The sequence below is a fragment of the Phocoena sinus genome, chromosome 8, assembly GCF_008692025.1.
Source record: "Phocoena sinus isolate mPhoSin1 chromosome 8, mPhoSin1.pri, whole genome shotgun sequence".
Classification (NCBI taxonomy): Eukaryota; Metazoa; Chordata; class Mammalia; order Artiodactyla; family Phocoenidae; genus Phocoena; species Phocoena sinus.
The window spans coordinates 99,350,583-99,370,037 of record NC_045770.1 but is presented as its reverse complement, the minus strand read 5'-3'; the positions used below and the strand labels follow the sequence as shown (position 1 = coordinate 99,370,037).

At 40.0% G+C, this 19,455-nt stretch overlaps 1 protein-coding gene across 1 annotated transcript; it reads right to left on the bottom strand.

Moving 5' to 3' along the window:
- Nucleotides 1–12,368: 12,368 nt before the first annotated feature.
- Nucleotides 12,369–13,298, bottom strand: LOC116758234 (olfactory receptor 4D10-like). Its single transcript, XM_032641048.1, is given in 3 exon segments — nt 12,369–12,673; nt 12,676–13,169; nt 13,171–13,298. Coding segments are annotated over 3 exon segments (927 nt in total).
- Between the last annotated feature and the right edge of the window lie 6,157 nt (nt 13,299–19,455).

The following is a 19,455-nucleotide window of genomic DNA, read 5'->3' as shown; positions in this document are numbered from 1 at the left end:
CTCATTGTTAGGAAGTGGGAAACACACGCAGGGGAAAAATATAAAACACAGCCTGTGGCTCTAATGGAAGCTTGTAGTTTCTTTTCTCATCTTCTTCCACAGGAGACCATCTGCTTGGCGTAGTCTGGCCAGATTTTCATACCGGTGATCAGCTCTAAATTAAGGCCAAATAAACCAGTTTACGGTTTACTGTCTCCCTAGGATAAATAGCTTTGCAGCAGCTAAGACAATTTAATTGAGTAAATCACTGTTTCTTTCTTCTTCTTTCTTTTTTTTCTTCTCCAGTCTCCCTTCTTTTGGTGTCTTGTTTTCCTCTGATTTCCATGGCCCAAGATTGGGACTTGGCAACTGATAGCTATAGTCCCTGCTCTCCATAATGCTCTTGGCAAGGACTTCACCCTCCAGGACACTGGACAAATGGTTTTCCTTTCTGAGGCTCCCTTCCTTTCATCACTTACATTTGTACGCCACTCCTTGCCGCCTCAATATTTGTAAAGGTTTTAGTTTTGCACAAAGAGCAAAGATGTTAGTATCAGCAGAACTGGATTTGTGTGTGTGTGTGTTTTAAATTTTTATTGAAGTATAGTTGATTTACAATGTTGTGTTAATTTCTGCTGTACAGTAAAGTGACCCAGTTAAACATGTATATATATATATATATATGTGCTTTTTCATATTCTTTTCCATTATGGTTTATCACAGGATATTGAATATAGTTCCCTGTGGTATACAGTGGGACCTTTTTGTTTACATTCTATATATAATAGTCTGCATCTGCTAATCCCACACTCCCACTCCATCCCCCCTCCCCAAAGCCCCAGCAGCCACAAGTCTCCTCTCTATGCAGCAGACCTGAATTTGATAGACTCTGTCACTTAATTGGTAGGTAGCTCTGAGCCTCAGTTTATCATCAGTAAAAATGCGTATAATCGTGTTTGTTTTACAGGATTGTGAAGCTTAAAGAAACTTGTTTAATTCACTTAAACTGAGGTCGGCACAGACCACATTTCCGCTACGTATAGCACAGTTAACATTTTGCAGAGCCAATCTTTTATACACATTATTTCAGAAATGCTGACAAAAATACACTTTTTAATTCTTTTCTTATAAAATATGATTCTTTGAGATAATTGCAACTATTATCAAATCTAGCATTTCAGAAGCAGGTACGTTTCATACAATGGGATATTATTCAGTGATAAAAGGAAATGAGCTCTCAAGCCAAGAAAAGACATAGAGGAAACTTTAGTTGCATTACTAAGTGAGAGAAGTGGATCTGAAAATGTCCATACTGTATGATCCCAACTATATGACGTTCTGGAAAAGATAAAATTATGATGAAAAGATTAACGGTTACCGGGGGCTGGGTGTGGAGGTGGGGAGGGATGAATAGGTGAGACACAGGGGATTTTTAGAGCATTGAAACTATTCTATATGATACTCTGATTGTGGATACATAACATTATGCATTTACTAAAACCCATAGAATGTACAACGCTAAGAGAGAGACCTCATGCAAACTATGGACTGCAGTTAATAGTAATGTATCAATATTGGTTCCTCAATTGTTACCTAATGTGGCACACTAATGCAAGATGAATTAATAATAAATGCATTACTAATAAGGGAAACTGGGGTGGCAGTGGGGAGAGGGGGCACTCTGTACGTTCTAATTTTTATGTAAACCTAAAACTGCTCTAAGTAGTAAAATCTGTTACTCTAAAAACAAACAAACAAAAGTATACCAAAGGATAAAATAATTTAGAACATTTCTAGTTTGCAAAGGAGCACAATTGTTTTGTTTCGTTATTCCGCGGTACGCAGGCCTCTCACTGTTGTGGCCTCTCCCGTTGCAGAGCACAGGCTCCAGACGCGTAGGCTCAGTGGCCATGGCTCACGGGCCCAGCCGCTCCGCGGTATGTGGGATAATTCCCGGACCGGGGCACGAACCCGTGTCCCCTGCATCGGCAGGCGGACTCTCAACCACTGCGCCACCAGGGAAGCCCAGGAGCACAATTTTTAAAAAACTTTTATTACCAAGCTTCATTTCCTATAACTCCTACTCGATGCTTTTCTCCTGTTTTAAAGAAAACATTTAGAATAATTTCCAGTTCGGGTGTTGACAGGCATCCGGCTATTGTGATTTTGCCGACTGCTTAAAACAAAACTGTCTTTTGTAGCTTTTTTTTTTTTTAATCGGCTTTGTTGCGGTGTAGCTTCCATACAATGAACTGCACACATTTAGAGGTACAATTTGATGAGATTTGACATACATGTACACCCATGAAGCCATCACCACAATTAGGATAAGGAACATCTCCATCACCCCAAAGTTTCCTTGTGCCCCTGAGAACTGCAGGATCTCGGCACCTAATGACTCTGTCCAAACCTGCACCAAGAGGTGACCAGACTGTAGCATGGCCTCTGGCGGCACAAGGCTGTGTCCTTAGGATGACCCCAAACCCCCATTAAAATGCCTTCCTGGGAAAGCACAAAGCTGCCAGGTGAATTTACTGTTTGTTCCAGCCAACATCTGAGATAGGCCGCTGACCTCCTTTACTTAGAGCATTTATGGGAAAGGCCTTGTAATTGCGAATATGTATACCTTGTGACTAACAAGTGTCTCTCTCAAGGACTGAGAGCCTTTCCTCTAAATATGATCAACAGGAAGGAAGGGGCCTCTGTCTCCCAGTCTCCGTGGGGGGATTACTTCCAGCTCCCAGACACAACCAGCCTAGTCACACTGACACTGACTAACTCTTTGTAATTTTTCACTTTTCTGGCTCTACTGAGCCCCAGCTTGTCCCCCTCACTCTCCCTTTAAAGCACCCAATCGTTTTGGGCAAATAGGCTTGGAGCTTAGCCTTTTCACTATTGTTTTCACTAACACTGGGCTGTGTTCACCTTTGACACTTCTTTGTACCACTTCCCTCTGTATTCTGTCTGTATTGAAGCCAACCTCTCATCCTGCTGTTCATGACTCAGCTCTCCGGATCCCACTGTACTTTATTTTTCGTTTTCTCATCAGAACAGAACTTCTGTTACTAACTTTCCTCCTATTCCCTTTCCTTTGAAGCCCAAGCAACACAAAGCTAATTTTCTTAGCTCACTCCCAGTGATCTATGAATCCATCAATAACTCCCAGAAGATTTCATCCTTTTCAAATATTTTTAGTTTTTAAAAGGGCCAGTTAGGGACTTCCCTGGTGGCACGGTAGTTAAGAATCCGCCTGCCAATGTAGGGGACAAGGGTTTGAGCCCTGGTCCGGGAAGATCCCACATGCCATGGAGCAACTAAGCCCGTGTGCCGCAACTACTGAGCCTGCGCTCTAGAGCCCTCGAGCCACAACTACTGAAGCCCGTGCACCTAGAGCCTGTGCTCCGCAACAAGAGAAGCCACCGCAATGAGAAGCCCATGCACCACAAGAAGAGTAGCCCCTGCTCGCCACAACCAGAGAAAGCCTGCGTGCAGCAACGAAGACCCAAAGCAGCCACAAATATATAAGTAAATAAATTTATTTTTTTTAAAAAAAGGCCAGTTATTTTCTTCAGAGTAAATGGTTTTTACAGATTTTTAAAAGAAAATGATCAGAACACATGAAGTTTTTTAGATAATGCACAGAGGATTTTTCTTTTTCTTTCTTTCTTTTTTTTTTTTTAATGTTGGACTATGGTGGGAAGCATTGTGGCACAGAGAAAAGATACCAGCTTGGGAGATCTGAGCTCTGAGGCCTTCATGGAACAATAGTGGAATCTTTAAAGGCGTGTAAACTCCAGGATGTTCAGTCTTTTCGTGAGTGAAATGGGAGCCTTCACTGCCTTGAGTCCCTCTGCAAGTAGGCAAGTTCTGCACAATAGTAAATGGATCCATTGATCTAGGTGATTTCTAGACCTTTGGAGCTTTTTTTTTTAATTTTTAAATTAAAAAATTGTTTCTTGTTGGAGTTTAGCTGCTTTACAATGTTGTGTTAGTTTATACTGTACAGCAAAGTGAATCAGCTACACGTATATACACATCCCCTCCTTTTCAGATTTCCTTCTCATTTAGGTCACCACAGAGCTTTTTAAAAAATATATACATTTTGGAGGACTTTCCTGGAGGTCCAGTGGTTAGGACTCCACACTCCTACTGAAGGGGGCCCCGGGTTAAACCCCTGGTTGGGGAATTAAGATCCTGCATGCTGCGTGGTGTGGCCAAAAAAAAAAACAAAAGATATATATATAAATTTTTTTATTGGAATATAGTTGATTTACAATATTGTGTTAGTTTCAGGTATATAAAAAAGTGGTTTGGAGATATGTATGTATGTATATATCTATATTCATTTTTTCTATTCTTTTCCATTATAGGTTATTAAAAGATATTGAATATAGTTCCCTGTGCTATACAGTAAATCCTTGGTTTTTTATTCTATTTTATGTATGGTAGCGTGCATCTGTTAATTCCACATTCACAATTTATGACCCCCCCATCTTTGGAGTTGTAATACTCAATTGTTTTAAATAACGTTGCCCTCAATTACCTTGCGACGAGTCTAAGACTGTGTTCCGTCCATTGCTTTTACCAACATTTGAACCTCAATTAACTGTAAACCTCAACTGTTTCTTGATAGTTAACTGATGGCTTATTAGTGGTGGCAAGAAAAACGGCTGCGATCAAGAATTTCCAGGGGCAGTCTACCGTAGTGGTTAGGAGAATAGGCTTTGTAACCCAAATGCACAAGGTTCTGTGCAGAAATTAGTCGTGAAAGTAATCAAGTCACCAATGCAACTGAAAAATGGGTACACTTCCCTGCACAAAATACATGCACAACTAAGAAAGTAAAGATGGAGGGTGGGAGGACAAATGAGAATCCCTCTGTATGTGTGTCTGCAACAGGAAGGAAGAAGAGAAAACAGAGGACTATTGTTTATAAGTTTGCTTTTGACCTTGCTTTTGGCAAGAACGAGTTCAAGATCTCAAGAACTTCCTTAGAAATAGGCCGAGGTAAACCCATTCTAATAAAACAGGCTTGGGAATTTCCTGGCGGTCCAGTGGTTAGGACTCAGGGCTCTCACTGCCGGGCCAGGTTTGATCCCTGGTCAGGGAAATAAGATCCTGCAAACCGTACAGCTGGCCAAACAAACAAACAGAAAACCAGAAAAAAAAAAAAACCCCAAAACCCCCCAAAACAGGCTTATTGAATATCATAGAGTCCCCAACTTGAGGGAATCCCCAACCCAATTGTCCACCAAGCATATGTTCCCCTATCCCTCTTGACAAGCTGACCTTCTCTCTATGCTCCTCAAGTTCCCTTCCTAATACTGAAGGACTAATTCTTCTGCTCTGCATCATTAAAGTTCTTAGCTTTAATATACAGCATCCTTCACCTTTCAGAAGCATTATTAACATTCAAAACATTTCTGAAATCCACAATAATATTTCAAAACTGGTAGTGCATGGGCACACACGCACAGACGTAGAGTCAGACACACAAGCACATAGTCAAAAGCCCCCAATGTCACAAAATAACCTCCCTTAAAGCTCCCGACCTCTAATCCCTACCCAAGAAGCAGTGCTAGCCATTCGGTTGTGTACACTGACCTTAGGAATGATTCATTATCAAGGAATACTCCTCTTTAAGGTAGACATGCCTCTGGGGGTTGGTTGGTACAGTACCTTCTCTCCTGATATAGGAGGCAAAGGGTAGGCTCCCAGAATTGCCTCTGAGTGGTCCTAACACACTGTCCCACGGTGGCGCTGCCGTGAGCACCAGTCTCTCAGCCAATGGAAGGATCCCCAGAGGGAACACTTTTGGAAGTGATTGTTGAACCTGAGTAGCCAGACTTTCCTATTGGGATGCAGCTCCCTAGAGTGTTATTAAGAAATTGAACACACACCGGAAGGAGTATGCAAACACGCACATCTTGGTTTTGAAATTCTCCTAATGCAGGGGAGGAGATGTATCCTCATAGACCTTGGGATTAGAGCCCAAATATATTTGCCTGAAGGGTTATAGGGGACAAACAGAGGAGTCTGTCTCCTTAAGAGGCGGGAACGTAGGGAAAATAAATAGAACTCCCAGGAGGGTGTGTCTCAGTCCATTTCATTTTTTCTTTCTTACTTTTTTTTTTTTTTTTAGGCAGGTGGTTTGCTTGTTGTCCTAATAATATACATAATCAGATGCATCATAAAGACTGGGAAATGCATTTTCTCCTTGTTTTCCACCAAACTTCTCACACAAAGAGGGAATATAGCAGACAAAGGATGGGTTGGTACCATTCATCCATTAAATATTTAATTATAAAATATTTACTGAGTACCTTCCATGTTCCAGGCCCTATAATCCCAAAGATTTCCATTTTCTCTCTCCTCTCATTTCTTGTTTTCTTTTCTTTTCTTTTTTTTGCCATACCGTGCAGCACGTGGGATCTTAGTTCCCCTACCAGGGATTGAACCTGTGCCCTCTGCAGTGGGAGCTCAGAGTCTTAACCACTGGACTGCTAGGGAAGTCTGTCTACCTCCCCTCCCCCCTCATTTCCAATATCTTTTTTTTTTTTTTTTTTTTTTTTTTTTTGCGGTACGCGGGCCTCTCACTGTTGTGGCCTCTCCCGTTGCGGAGCACAGGCTCCGGACGTGCAGGCTCAGCGGCCATGGCTCACGGGCCCAGCCGCTCCGCGGCATGTGGGATCTTCCCGGACCGGAGCACGAACCCGTGTCCCCCGCATCGGCAGGCGGACTCTCAACCACTGCGCCACCGGGGAAGCCCCCAAATTCTTGTCTTATGCAGTTGCCCTGCTGTAGTTCTTTCTCTGATTCTGGTTTTACTTCTTCTATTTCTTTTTTCCCCCATTTTGCTCTTTGAACCTTAGAAAAATCCTTTAAAGACGACAGTCCCCCAGGCAGCACTTTCCTTTTTATTCACACAGAAGAATAAGAGCCCCTTTTTCATTTCATTGTCATTAATTTTTGGCGTCTATGTCAACAACATGGAGTGATAAGAATACATGTTCAGAATAATGATCAGCTCCCCGGAATCCTAAAATTCCCCACACTAACTACTTACCATAACTAGACAGTGGAGAAATCATTCCCAAAGGAGTCTTTGGTTAAAGCTGGAACATAGAAATATTTTAATTGATGACAGCATCTTATTCTAGAATCTTTCTTTTGTATATTGGAATGATAAGTGAATGGTTTTCAAATCTTCTGCTCAGGAAACCACATGACAAGATTAAGAGCTTCTGTGTCACCTGTGCGCTTTCTCCCTCCCTTCTTTCTTTCTCCTGTTTTTCTTTACTATTTCTATTTTCTTTCCTTCCTCTATATACCATTTCCATGACAGTATTAGGGTTCTCCAGAAACAGAACTAATAGGATCTATGTCTATATCTACATCAGTTATATCCACCATATATATGTATATATACACATTTAGAGAGAGAGAGAGAATTATCATGCAGAATTGGCTCACGCTGTTATGGAGGCCGAGAAGTCCCACAATCTGCCTTCTGCAAGCCGGAGACCCAGGAAACCTGAGAGTGTAATTCAGTCCTAATTCAATGACCTGAGAACCAGGGGAGCCACTGGTGTAAATGATGAGATGAGATGTCCCAACTCAAGCTGTGAGACAAGAATAAGGGGGTACATTTCTCCTTCCTCTACCTCTTTTGTTCTATTCAGGCTTTTTTTTTTTTTTCGGTACGCGGGCCCCTCACCGTTGTGGCCTCTCCCGTTGCGGAGCACAAGCTCCGGACGCGCAGGCTCAGTGGCCATGGCTCACGGGCCCAGCCGCTCCACGGCATATGGGATCTTCCCGGACTGGGGCACGAACCCGTGTCCCCTTGCATCAGCAGGCGGACTCTCAACCACTGCGCCACCAGGGAAGCCCGGGAAGGATACTTTGAAACCGCAAGATTACGTACATTGCTTTGAAACACAGGCACATAGAGAGGGAGGGGGAAGGGATAAAGAAATACAATTTGGGGAGGAGGGATAAATTAGGAGTTTGGGAGTAACATATACACACCACTATATATAAAATAGCTAACCAATAAGGACTTACTGTATAGTATAAGAAACTATACTCAAGATTTGTAATAACCTATAAAGGAAAAGAATGTGAAAAAGAATATATGTATGTATAACTGAATCACTTTGCTGTACACCTGAAACTAACACAACATTGTAAATCAACTATACGTCAATAAAAAAAGAAAATAAATACAATTTTATGTGTTTTTGCGAGGTCAAAAGAAGGATCATGAGGGCTTCTTAGAAATCACCCCAAAGGGGACCATCCTTCAGAAACCAGCTTACTAAACATCTTTGAAAGAACCTGCAAACTCAGGGTTACACCCATATCCCAGTTTCCTACTAAGAATGCTGCTCCATTCTCTACACTGAGTTGAATCTCTGAGAGATCTCCCATGTCACAATTTTCTCTTTCCCAATACTGAAAAGTCTCTACTCTTGATTGAATCCCTAAAAGTTTTAGGAACATTTTTCATATTCAGTAGCACATGAGTGCACAGATTAGCCATGAAAACACCTTACTCAAAGCCCCACAAATTCCATTCCCAGCTAAGAAGCAAAGCTGGCCAGCCTGTATATTCTGAATTCAGGAATTGCTGTCTTTAAGAGCTGTTTTTCTACGGTAGTCACCTTCTGAGACCTGGGGTATCAGCACTTTCTCGACTCCCTTCAAAACAACTCATACCTCAACATCCTACCAACTGAAATGCATCGTATCTCCTGGGGCCAACAGACCTTCTTGTATTTTGCAAGGCACAATTCCCCTCTTCCTATTAATGAAAAACTACCACTTTTCTTGGCTTCATTGAGACTTCTGGTTTCAGTAGGAAGGTCCTATACACTTGCAGCATTTCTGAAAAATCAACACTAACAACTTTTCAGTTTCAGAAGTTCGCACATCAGCACTTAACTGACTCAGTCTCCAAGTGATAAATCAATCCTCTTACAATGCTCCAATGCCTCTTAGAAGTAGGTTTTGGGGAAATTCTATGCTTCATGGACAGCCTACCTCAAGGCTAGTGATTTTGTTATACTTTTCCCTCAGGTGGGGAAAAGGCAACCTCAGGGAATCACATCATTCTGACTCTTCCACATTGCCTTACGGTGTCTTGGCCACCACTATTAGTCCCTCAGCCACAAGCCTCATAAAGGAATTAGCAAAGGGAATATTGTTGAATATGAATGTGGAGGCTGAGTGGCCAATTCAATTGTGTTCTCTTGGGAGTCATTAAAATGTCACCAAGCCCTCCTCCTTCTCTCTCTTCCCCTCCATCACCCCCTCTCTGCCCCACCTCACATGTATCTGCAGAGACACTAGTGCACATTCAGAACATATCCTTTTCTCTAGAGGAAGCACATGAGACAGTGCTTTATCCTCCTTGGCTTAGGAAGAACATGTAGTGTTAAACCACACCATGGACCATGCAATTTTCCTCCTCACCAAAACTGCTTTGCTTGCAAAGCAAATGAAAATGCTTTCATTTTCATGCAAATGAAATGAAGCTTAAATAAAAGGGCAACAATAGAAAAATCAAAGCTCTGGGACTACTGTCAGGGTAGCTATCAGAGGCTGGATGGTGTAGATTTATACATGAAATTTCTGTATAATGAGACATATATATTGCCCCTATGAAATTATTTTAATCTACATCTCTGAGATCCATGGCTCACTTAGAACCTAGGGAGGCAGCATGGTAACAGTTTTTGATATTTATCAATTTAATTACTTCAGAATTATTTTATGTTATTAGGTTCACGGGTACCCAGAGATGTTTATAGTTAAAATGTTTGATTCAAGGGAGTGAGGTAGGAAAGGGTAGTTTGAAAGCTATGTTTACTCCCAGAGTCTGTTGAATTTTCTATGGCTCTTAGCAGCAGAGCTTAAACAACAATAAAAACTGATTTAAATGGGAAAAATGCAGCTCAGCTTGTGATTTTATGTCATCCAGAGAAATGATACATCTCCATGTAATGAGATGCAATTGCTTTCCCCTTCTTCTGAATTACTGGATCGGGTTATGCTGTGTGTTTATACATAGTTTGAGGAAGTGTCAGGGACAGTGGTGTGGCAGGGGTTCATGAGTTCCTGCTCCCTTGGGACTATGCTTCTGAGATACAGTGATCCAGACTCTATAGGTCTTCTGTGCCATCCAGTTTCAACATAGCGATAAAACTGACTTGAGTGAGTCTCGAGAGATGGGAAGGAAAGGAAAGGAATAGTCCATTTGCATGAAATGGACTATAAAGTGGCTTGTGGTATGCATTTTTTATAGGCAGTTTCATAAAGAAAAGCTTAGGGAGTCTGGAGACCAGAGCTAACCAAGCAAATGTAGCGGGACCCTATGAGTGGTGACTTGACAAGTGAGGATTATTCTTAGAATTTGCAAGCTGGATTAATATTGTAAAAAGTTATCAGTAGAATTGATCGATCAGGTGGCAGGAAATGACAAGCAAGTGAGCTGATTAGTTAATGGATCCTTATGAGGCTAGCCCAGATCCAATGAGGGACGTAAGTGAAGTTTGTCTTCAACACTCACTATCTTTTGGCTAACTCCCCTGGGACTCTCTTCCATCCCTCCGAGTCTGCTTTCGTGGTCTGATCCCTCATCTCTATGCTCAAACCCAAGGTTTATCCTTGACCCATTACATTCTTTTGCTATGAAACTCTCCTGTGCTGTACCTTATCAGCTTCAGGGTGACCCTTCAACCTGTATAAATAACAGGAAGACCTGTTGTCATGTTTTAATGACAGAAAGCTAGAAATTTTAAGATGATAGGTGCTTTGAATTCAATGTACATTCCCATCATTTGCACATCATGCTTTTTTCTTCTTTTTCTAATAATGATGAAAATGGGTCACATAGAAGAATATAACAGGATGATGGGGGATCGAATGTGTCAGGCAGAGCAAAAAGGATCATATTAAAATGGATGCATTTGTGGTTTTTACCACGAGATGTAGAAAGCAGTTAGCCCTAGGAGATTTTTAACTAACTGCTTTACACTTTCTAAACTTTCTGCATTTTAGATAAGAAATATGTAATAAGCATAATTTTAAAATCAAGGTATTTTCATTTTGGAAAAGAGAGAAATACAAACACTAGTATAAAAATATTAAATGGACCCATTTGCCTTTGACAGTGCATTTATTATCTGCCAGGCATTGTATGTTTCATATATACGATCTCATCCTAACCTTCACAGCAACGCTATAAGATGGATCGTATAAGTACATTTGTATAGGTGAACTCTGACCTGTGAAGAGTTCAACTAACTCAAGATCACATAGCTGATGGATGGCAGGGTGGGATTTGGACCCAGGTCTGTATAACTCTGAAGTTCGAGCTTTCAGCCACAGTGCTTTACTTTTGACTTTAATTTTAATCATATTTTCCCAGACACGAGAACTAGCTTATACTCCCTCTTCACAAACACTAGTAGAGTGGTGCAACATAGACAGCCTGGTTAGAGTTTTACCTTCTTTACCACCTCCTCTTTCTCTCTCCAGTAGGAAAAACGTAAATCGTCAACAGTGAAGCCAATCTGAGATTGGCCCTGGTGAGGCTGCAACTGAAAACCGGTTCTTGAATAATGAGAATGGATTGCTCTTTGTGTAGCATCCCTGAGGTTCTGTCTGTCTTTGTCTAAACTTATCATAAGAACGTGAATGTGGCATGTCTAGTTCTGCATAAGATAAATCCCTGGAGGCCATTATGGGAAATCTTCCCAAGCTTCTTCATTCCTGATAGGAATGCAAGAGTACAACAGTTTGTACCTTTGAGATTCTCACTAGGTTACGAGCCCATAAGGAGTTTAAGAAGGAAGAAATTTCTTAATCTGTGATAGGCCACATGTATTCATATATGTGTATCTCAGAGGCACTGACCATGAGATCTTTCTAGAACAAGATTGCAGTTTGGCATGGACAGGTCCAGTAATGAGATAAATTACATTCATAAGGTGAGAGCAATTGACTGAGTATCTGAAGACTTATGTCTGTAATTAACTCGATATAAGACATGGGGAAAACCACTCTATTCTTCTATTTACTTACGTCTTGAAAAAGGGGTTAGATTCAGTCAGTGTCTTTACCTGCCATATACCTTCCATGATTGGCACATTGTTATTTTGGTCTTTGAGTGGAAATACATCAATCAACTCAATCCTATAACACTGGTACATTGTGCTCACCAGAAGCTTGGGTTATCATCAACCTATTAACTTAAAGTGCAAAATAAATTGTTACCTAGTAAGTGTAGTTGGTTTATTGACAATATATCTGAGTATATAAATATGACTCCATGGGCAAAATAATGAAAGGTGTCCTTGCTGATGAAGAGGTTGGAGAGTCTTACTCTATTCCATTACAGAAGGCATGAGTCTTCCCTTCGTTCTCCTCATGGCTGACTTCATCTCCTGGTTCCTCAGAGTGTAGATCAAGGGGTTCAGCAAAGGGGAGATGACAGTGAAGGTGACAGAGATGGCCTTATCCATGGGGAGGGTGGTGAAGGGCCGGGCGTAGACATAGATGCAGGGCACAAGGTGCAGGGTCACCACGGTGATGTGGGCTATGCAGGTGGAGATGGCTTTCCTCCTGCCCTCCCCCGCCTGAGACCTTAGTAATAATAATATGACCATATAGGACACCAGGAGGAAAGTGACCACAGCGTGGTGAGCAGTCCGTTATTGGAAATCAGCAGCAGCTCAAGCATAAGAATGTCAGTACAGGCGAGTTTGAGGACGTGGGGGACGTCACAGTAAAATGTGCCAGGAGCATTGGGTCCACAGAAGGGGAGGGGTAGCAAGAGGGAAATCTGCACGATGGAGTGGACAAAGCCCCCCACCCAGGAGGCCACTATTAACCCAATGCATCGGCCTCTACTCATGACGGTCACATAGTGCAGGGGCTTAGAGATGGCCACGCACTGATCCAATGCCATAGCTGACAAAGAAAATACATCCACCCCGCCAATAAGACGGAAGAAAAACATCTGCGTGAAGCAGCCACTGAAGGAGATGGTCTTTCTCTGGGGCAGAAGGTCCACCAGAACTTTGGGAGCTGTGATGGAGGAAAAGCAGAAGTCGGCAATAGATAAATTACGGAGCAAAAGATACATGGGGGTGTGCAGGCGAGGTTCACAGGTCACCGTGACCATGGAGGTTTCCCAGCAGAGCTGTCACATACACCAAAAGCAGGAAAAGGAATAAGACCAGGCTCAGTCCTTGATTCTGGGTTAGGCCAAGGAAAATAAATTCTTTTATCCTGGTGCAGTTTCTCAGTTCCATGGACTCCTCCTCTTTTGCTCTGTTTTCTTTGAAGCTACTTCATACAAAAGTGCTCAGCCATTTACTTTGTTTTCTTCTTAAACCCTGTGAATGCGGTTCAGGCGTTCCTCATGTGGCCGCAGTGCTCGCAGTATGTTGAATTGTCCACATTTTTAAGATTGCAATCAGTTTGGGGATCCAATCAAATCATCACATGGGAAATCACTCAATACTTCTTTTCCTATAAATCTATTTTTGGAAAGAATAAGCGTTTGTGTTAAGTAGTGACATTTGCAGTCTGTTTTATTTAATTAATTTATTTTGGTTTTTTAAATGTTATGATTATTTTTAATTTCACACAAATTTATTGATGTCAAGAGCTGTCTGAAGCATTTTTTTTTGGTATTCAAACCGTATCTTTGTATTCAGAGATAGGTAAGACACGGCTCCAGCCATTGTGGACTTACAGTCTACAAGTTGAATATTCCTATTAGCAAATATTCTGTTGACTTTTGTTAAAAACAGTTGTCTTCTGTCTCTGGTCACAGTGTTGCTGTGCATGGGTCAGTTTCCTTGCTCTTGGCTGTTTTCTGCCGAATTTCGTAAAATTGCAGCCTCTTATTTTGTGTAGGTAACTTGTCATTGTGGTTACTTTATACTAATGAGATAATTTACTTAACAATTCTTTAAAAATACTTAAAATTTGCTATTGGAAAACAGATTGAAACAACGTGTAAATCCAAATCTCAAAGAATATCATAACTTATTGTGGTAAAAACACAAACATGAGAGCTACCCTCTTAAAAATTTTAAGTGTGCAAGACAGTATCGTTAACTGTGGCCACAGTTATCTACAAAAAATCTCTAGAACATATTCATCTTGTATAACTGACGTGATTCTTGCTTGAGCCTGGGGGAGAGAAGAAAGATAGTGAGCCACTTCTGAGAGGTGGTCCGTACTGTATCAGGCATGCTCTTCTTTGCCTCTTTCCTTTTGTGGATCAAAGATAAAAGAGTGGAGGGAATCACACAGCAGGAAGAGACATTGGTATTATTAGAATAATGCCCAATTTTATGTAAGCTGTTATAAAGCATTCTCAGGAGATTTTATAATTATTATTTTAAAATTAATTAATTAATTTATTTTTGGCTCCGTTGGGTCTTCGTTGTTGCGTGCGGGCTTTCTCTAGTTGCAGAGAGCGGGGGCTACTCTTTGTTGCGGTGCGCGGGCTTCTCATTGCAGTGGCTTCTCTTGTTGCGGAGCACGGGCTCTAGGCATGCAGGCTTCAGTAGCTGCAGCACTTGGGCTCAGTAGTTGTGGCTCAGGGGCTCTAGAGCGCAGGCTCAGCAGTTGTGGCACACTGGCTTAGTTGCTCTGCGGCATGTGGGATCTTCCCGGACCAGGGCTTGAACCCGTGTCTCCTGCATTGGCAGGCAGATTCTCAATTACTCTGCCACCAGGGAAGTCCCCTCTAATCATTATTTGTTTCTCCTTATACTTAGCAAGTGACCATTTATTGCAATCTTCAGATGCATGTAGATAAATCGGACTACATTGTCAAAGTGTTTTCAGGCTAACGAAATGAATGATTGTGTAAATTGATGAATGTAATACATGATCAAGTGTGAAATGTGTTATGAGAAGAGAAGAAGTAGAATTGGGTGGAGCAGGACATATGATAGGAGGTGATAGGAGATGTCATGATTTTCAACAGTAACTAAAGCTACTATTTTTTGAGCTTACTCTATGTGGAGAGGTATTAAAAGTATTTAATTTTACCACTATCCTTTAGTAAGGGATAATGTTATTCTTGGTTTTCATATGGAATATATTATGAATTTATGTTTGGTTGAAGGGAAGGAAGAGATGGAAATAGGATGAAAATAAACAAAGAAACAGTATTTTTTTAAACCTTCAATCATATATATATATATATATATATGATTATATATGTATATATATAGTCTAAGTTTGTATAACAAAAATGTTTGATGAAGTCTGTCTGAAGGTAAGCATTTGGCAGAAAGGGCTTTGAGAATCACACTGAATGGACCACACTTCTACATTCCTCTTACCACGACATCTTTCTTCCCATTGGTAACACCCACCTTTGCTGTCTGTGTCACTGAGAAGACCATCTTGGCTCTGAAACATTTAATACAACTGAGAAGTATTAAAGTCAACCTATTTTTACAAAATCAATAAGGACATCTCAGTTTCACTATGCGTAACCTTAACCTTAGCTAGGAGTTGAATGTCTTTACCTCATTCCTTTGATCCTGAAACTCCAAGTACAAATTGTATGTCCTTAGGTTGAGCGCAGAACAAAACACTGGTGACGTTAATTCTTGGAAATTTTGTTTCTGAAGGTAAAGCCCTTTGGAGGAGTAAATATCTTAGTGTCTTTTCTCCCCTCTCAAGAAAAAAAGGGTAGATTCAAAGAATCACATCTTCAAGGTTCTTTCACTGTGCCTTATGTACAAATCCCTCAGCCTCAGGTCTCATATAAGAATTGAAAAGGGAATATTATTGGACAGGGAGGGGAAGTCAAATGCCTGGTTGTGCCGTTCGTGACGAATTTTCAATGGGAGTTATTAAAAAGTCACCAAGATACACACACACACACACGAACATAATTTGGTCGGCGTCCAAATTATTTAGAGGCAACAGATGAAACCTATACCTTTATCGACAGCTCAATCAGAACTTTGTTAAGACATGCCAATTGCTGTTCCTGCACTAATAAAAGGGTCCAATTTTGTTGGCGTGCAAGACTCAGAGGACACCACAGAGAAGTGAGTTTTAATTATATTGCCAAAAAACTAGAAGAAGAGAATGGCCCCCAAATCCTTTACTATTAGTCCAGTTTCTGATTATACACAGGTTGCTTATAGTCTCATGTGTCCCCTCAGGTAGGGAAATATGACTTAGATGGTGTTTGGGGAATGCACGATTTTCTTGTTTTCCAACCCTCTACTCACATGGAATCTCTCAAGTTCCATACAGCTAGATAAGTAACGCTGCTGTCCACACAATTACTGTAGTTATTTAAGATTAATTCAATTATTAAATGGTTTCATCTCATATGGAAGGTACTTTGTTTCTAGAATGATGATGGGTTTGGATTTACCTGCTTTTCGATTTTGTTTTAGTATATTAAACTAGTCTACAAAAGTAAAAACTGCCTGGATTAGGGTGCCTGAGATGGGTATTTTTTCCACCTTTATTGAGATATAATGGACATATATGTTGTGTATGTTTAAGGTATAGACAATGTTGTGATCTGATACATATATATACTGCAAAAATGGTTATCCTAGTAGTGTTAACTAAAAACTCCATTATCTCACATATATACTAATTCTCTTTTGAGGTGAGGTCACTTAAGACATACTCTCTTCCGTATTCTAGAGTGAACATGTATTACTTTTGAAACATACTAAAATCAATATCTAAACAAACTTAGAGGGTATGTCTTACTTCTTATGCTTCACGACTGTGAACATACATAAAATTCCTTTTTTTTTTTTTTTTTTTTTGGCTCACGTGCCCAGCCGCTCCACGGCATGTGGGATCTTCCCAGACCAGGGCACGAACCCGCGTCCTCTGCATCGGCAGGCGGACTCTCAACCACTGCGCCACCAGGGAAGCCCCCATAAGACACCTTTTTAAAGCTGCAAAGGTCAATATGAAGAGCCAGTAGATGCCACAGTAGGTGTCACATTGAACCTCCTGATGTGAAAAATAGGAACAAAGTGAACGGAGTTCAGATTTCTAAAGGTTCCTACCAGTGAAATTTCTGATGTTTTTTAATCCGTTCAATAAATATTCACTGAGCCCCATGTTAATGAGGATTCTTGGGTTGCATGTGACAGAATCCCAAATCAAAACACAAAGAAGCAAATAAAAATTATGTAACCACTCATAAATAAATATCTTGGCATGCCAGTTTCTTTTCTGCATCCATGTTTTTGAAACAAAATTGGAGTTATACTAAAAATAAAAGATGTAATCTCTTAGCAACTTTCAAGTCTATAATACAGTATTGTGAACTATGATCACCGCTTTGGACATTAGACCCCCCAAACTTTTATCTATATTATAACTGGGAGTTTATACCCTTTGACCAACATCTCCCCATTTCTTTCACCCCCAGCACCTGGTGACCAACTCTGTTTCTATAAATTCAGATTTTTAGATTCCACATATAAATGAGATCATACAGTATGTATCTTTCTCTGTCTGACTTATTTCATTAGGACTTATTTCACAAGGTCCATCCATGTTGTTGCAAGTGGCAGGATTTCCTTCTTTTTTATGGCTGATAATATATACATATTTATCCACATATTTATCCATTCATCCACTGATAGACACTTAGGTTGTTTCCATTTCTTGGATATTGTGAGTAATGCTACAAGGACCATGGGAGTTCTGATACCTCTTCTACATCCTGATTTTGTTTCCTTTGGATATATACCCAGAGGTGGAATTGCTGGATCATTTGTAGTTCTGTTTTTAATTTGAGGAAACTCTATATTGTTTTTCATAGTGGCTGTATCAGTTTATATTTCCACCAACAGTGTACAAGGATTTCCTCTTCTACACATCCTTGTTGACACTTGTTATCTCTTGTCTTTTTGATTATAGTCATTCTAATAGGTGTTGAAAGATATCTCATTGTGATTTTGATTGGCATTTCTCTGACGTTTAGTGATGTTGAGCACATTTTCATGTATCTATTGACCATTTGTCTTGTTTGGAAAAATACCTATTCAGTTCCTCTGCCCTTTTTAAAATTGGATTTTTTCCCTTCTATTGAGTTTTATGAGTTCTTTATACATTTTGGATATTAACCCCTTATCTGATATATGATTTACAAATATCTTCTCTCATTGTGTAGGTTGTCCTTTCATTTGTTGATTATGTCTTTTGCTGTGCAGAAGCTTTTCAGTTTGATGTAGTTCCATTTATTAATTTTTGCTTTGTTGCTTGTATTTTCAGTGTCAGATCCAAAAAATCATTGCCAAGACCAATGCCAAGGAGGTTTCCCCCAGTTTTTCTTCTAGCCGTTTTATGGTTTCATGTCTTATGTTTAAATATTTAATCCATTCAAGTTAATTTTTGTGAGTGGTATAAGATAGGGGTCCAATTTCATTATTATGCATGTGGTTATCCAGTTTTCCCAAAAATATTTATTGAAGAGACTATCGTTTCTCCACTGTATATTCTTGGCTTTTCTCCAATTAATTAATTAATCAGTTAATCATAAATTAATTGATTGTAGTTGTATGGATTTGTTTCTGGGCTCTCTGTTCTGTTCCATTGGTCTATATGTCTGTTTTTATGCTACTGCTATGTAGCTTTGATTACTACAGGTTTGTAGTATAGTTTCAAATGATAAGTGTGATGCCTCTAGCTTTGTTCTTTCTCAAGTTCACTTTGGCTATGGAGGGTCTTTTGTGGTACCACACAATTTTAAGGATTGCTTTTCTATTTCTGTGAAAATTGCCTTTGGAATTTTGATGGGGATTGCATAGAATCTGTAGCTATCTTTGGATAGAATGGAAATTTTGTAATAAGAATTCTTCCAAACCATGAGCATGGAATATCTTCCCATTTAGTTGTATTTTCTTGAATTTCTTTCATCAGTCTTGTATGGTTTTCAGTGAACAGATCTTTCACCTCCTTGGTTAAATTTATTCCTAGGTATTTTATTCTCTTGATGCAAGTGTAGATGTGATTGTTTTCTTAATTTATCTTTCTGATAGTTTGTTGTTAGTGTATAGAAATGATGTACTTTTTGACTTTGGTGATTTACAGTTTTGCCACAATGTGACTATATGTGGACTACTTCTTATGTATTCTAGGATGATATATTATGAATATGGGAATTTGTATTTTTCATCAATTATAGAAATTTCCCAGTTATATCCCATAAAATAGTGACCCTTCCTCATTCATATTATTTTTTCATTCTGGAACTCATGCAGATATATTACTTATTAGATTTGTTCATTTTCTTTTCTAAGTCTCCTAACCATCCTTCTGTGCATATATGTGACCAATTTCAGGGAGTTATTCAGTTGGTTATAGCTTTCATTTCTAGAAGTTCTATTTCATTCTTTTTACAAATCTACTTTTTTTCTTTTATTATCTTTTTTTCTTGCTCATTTA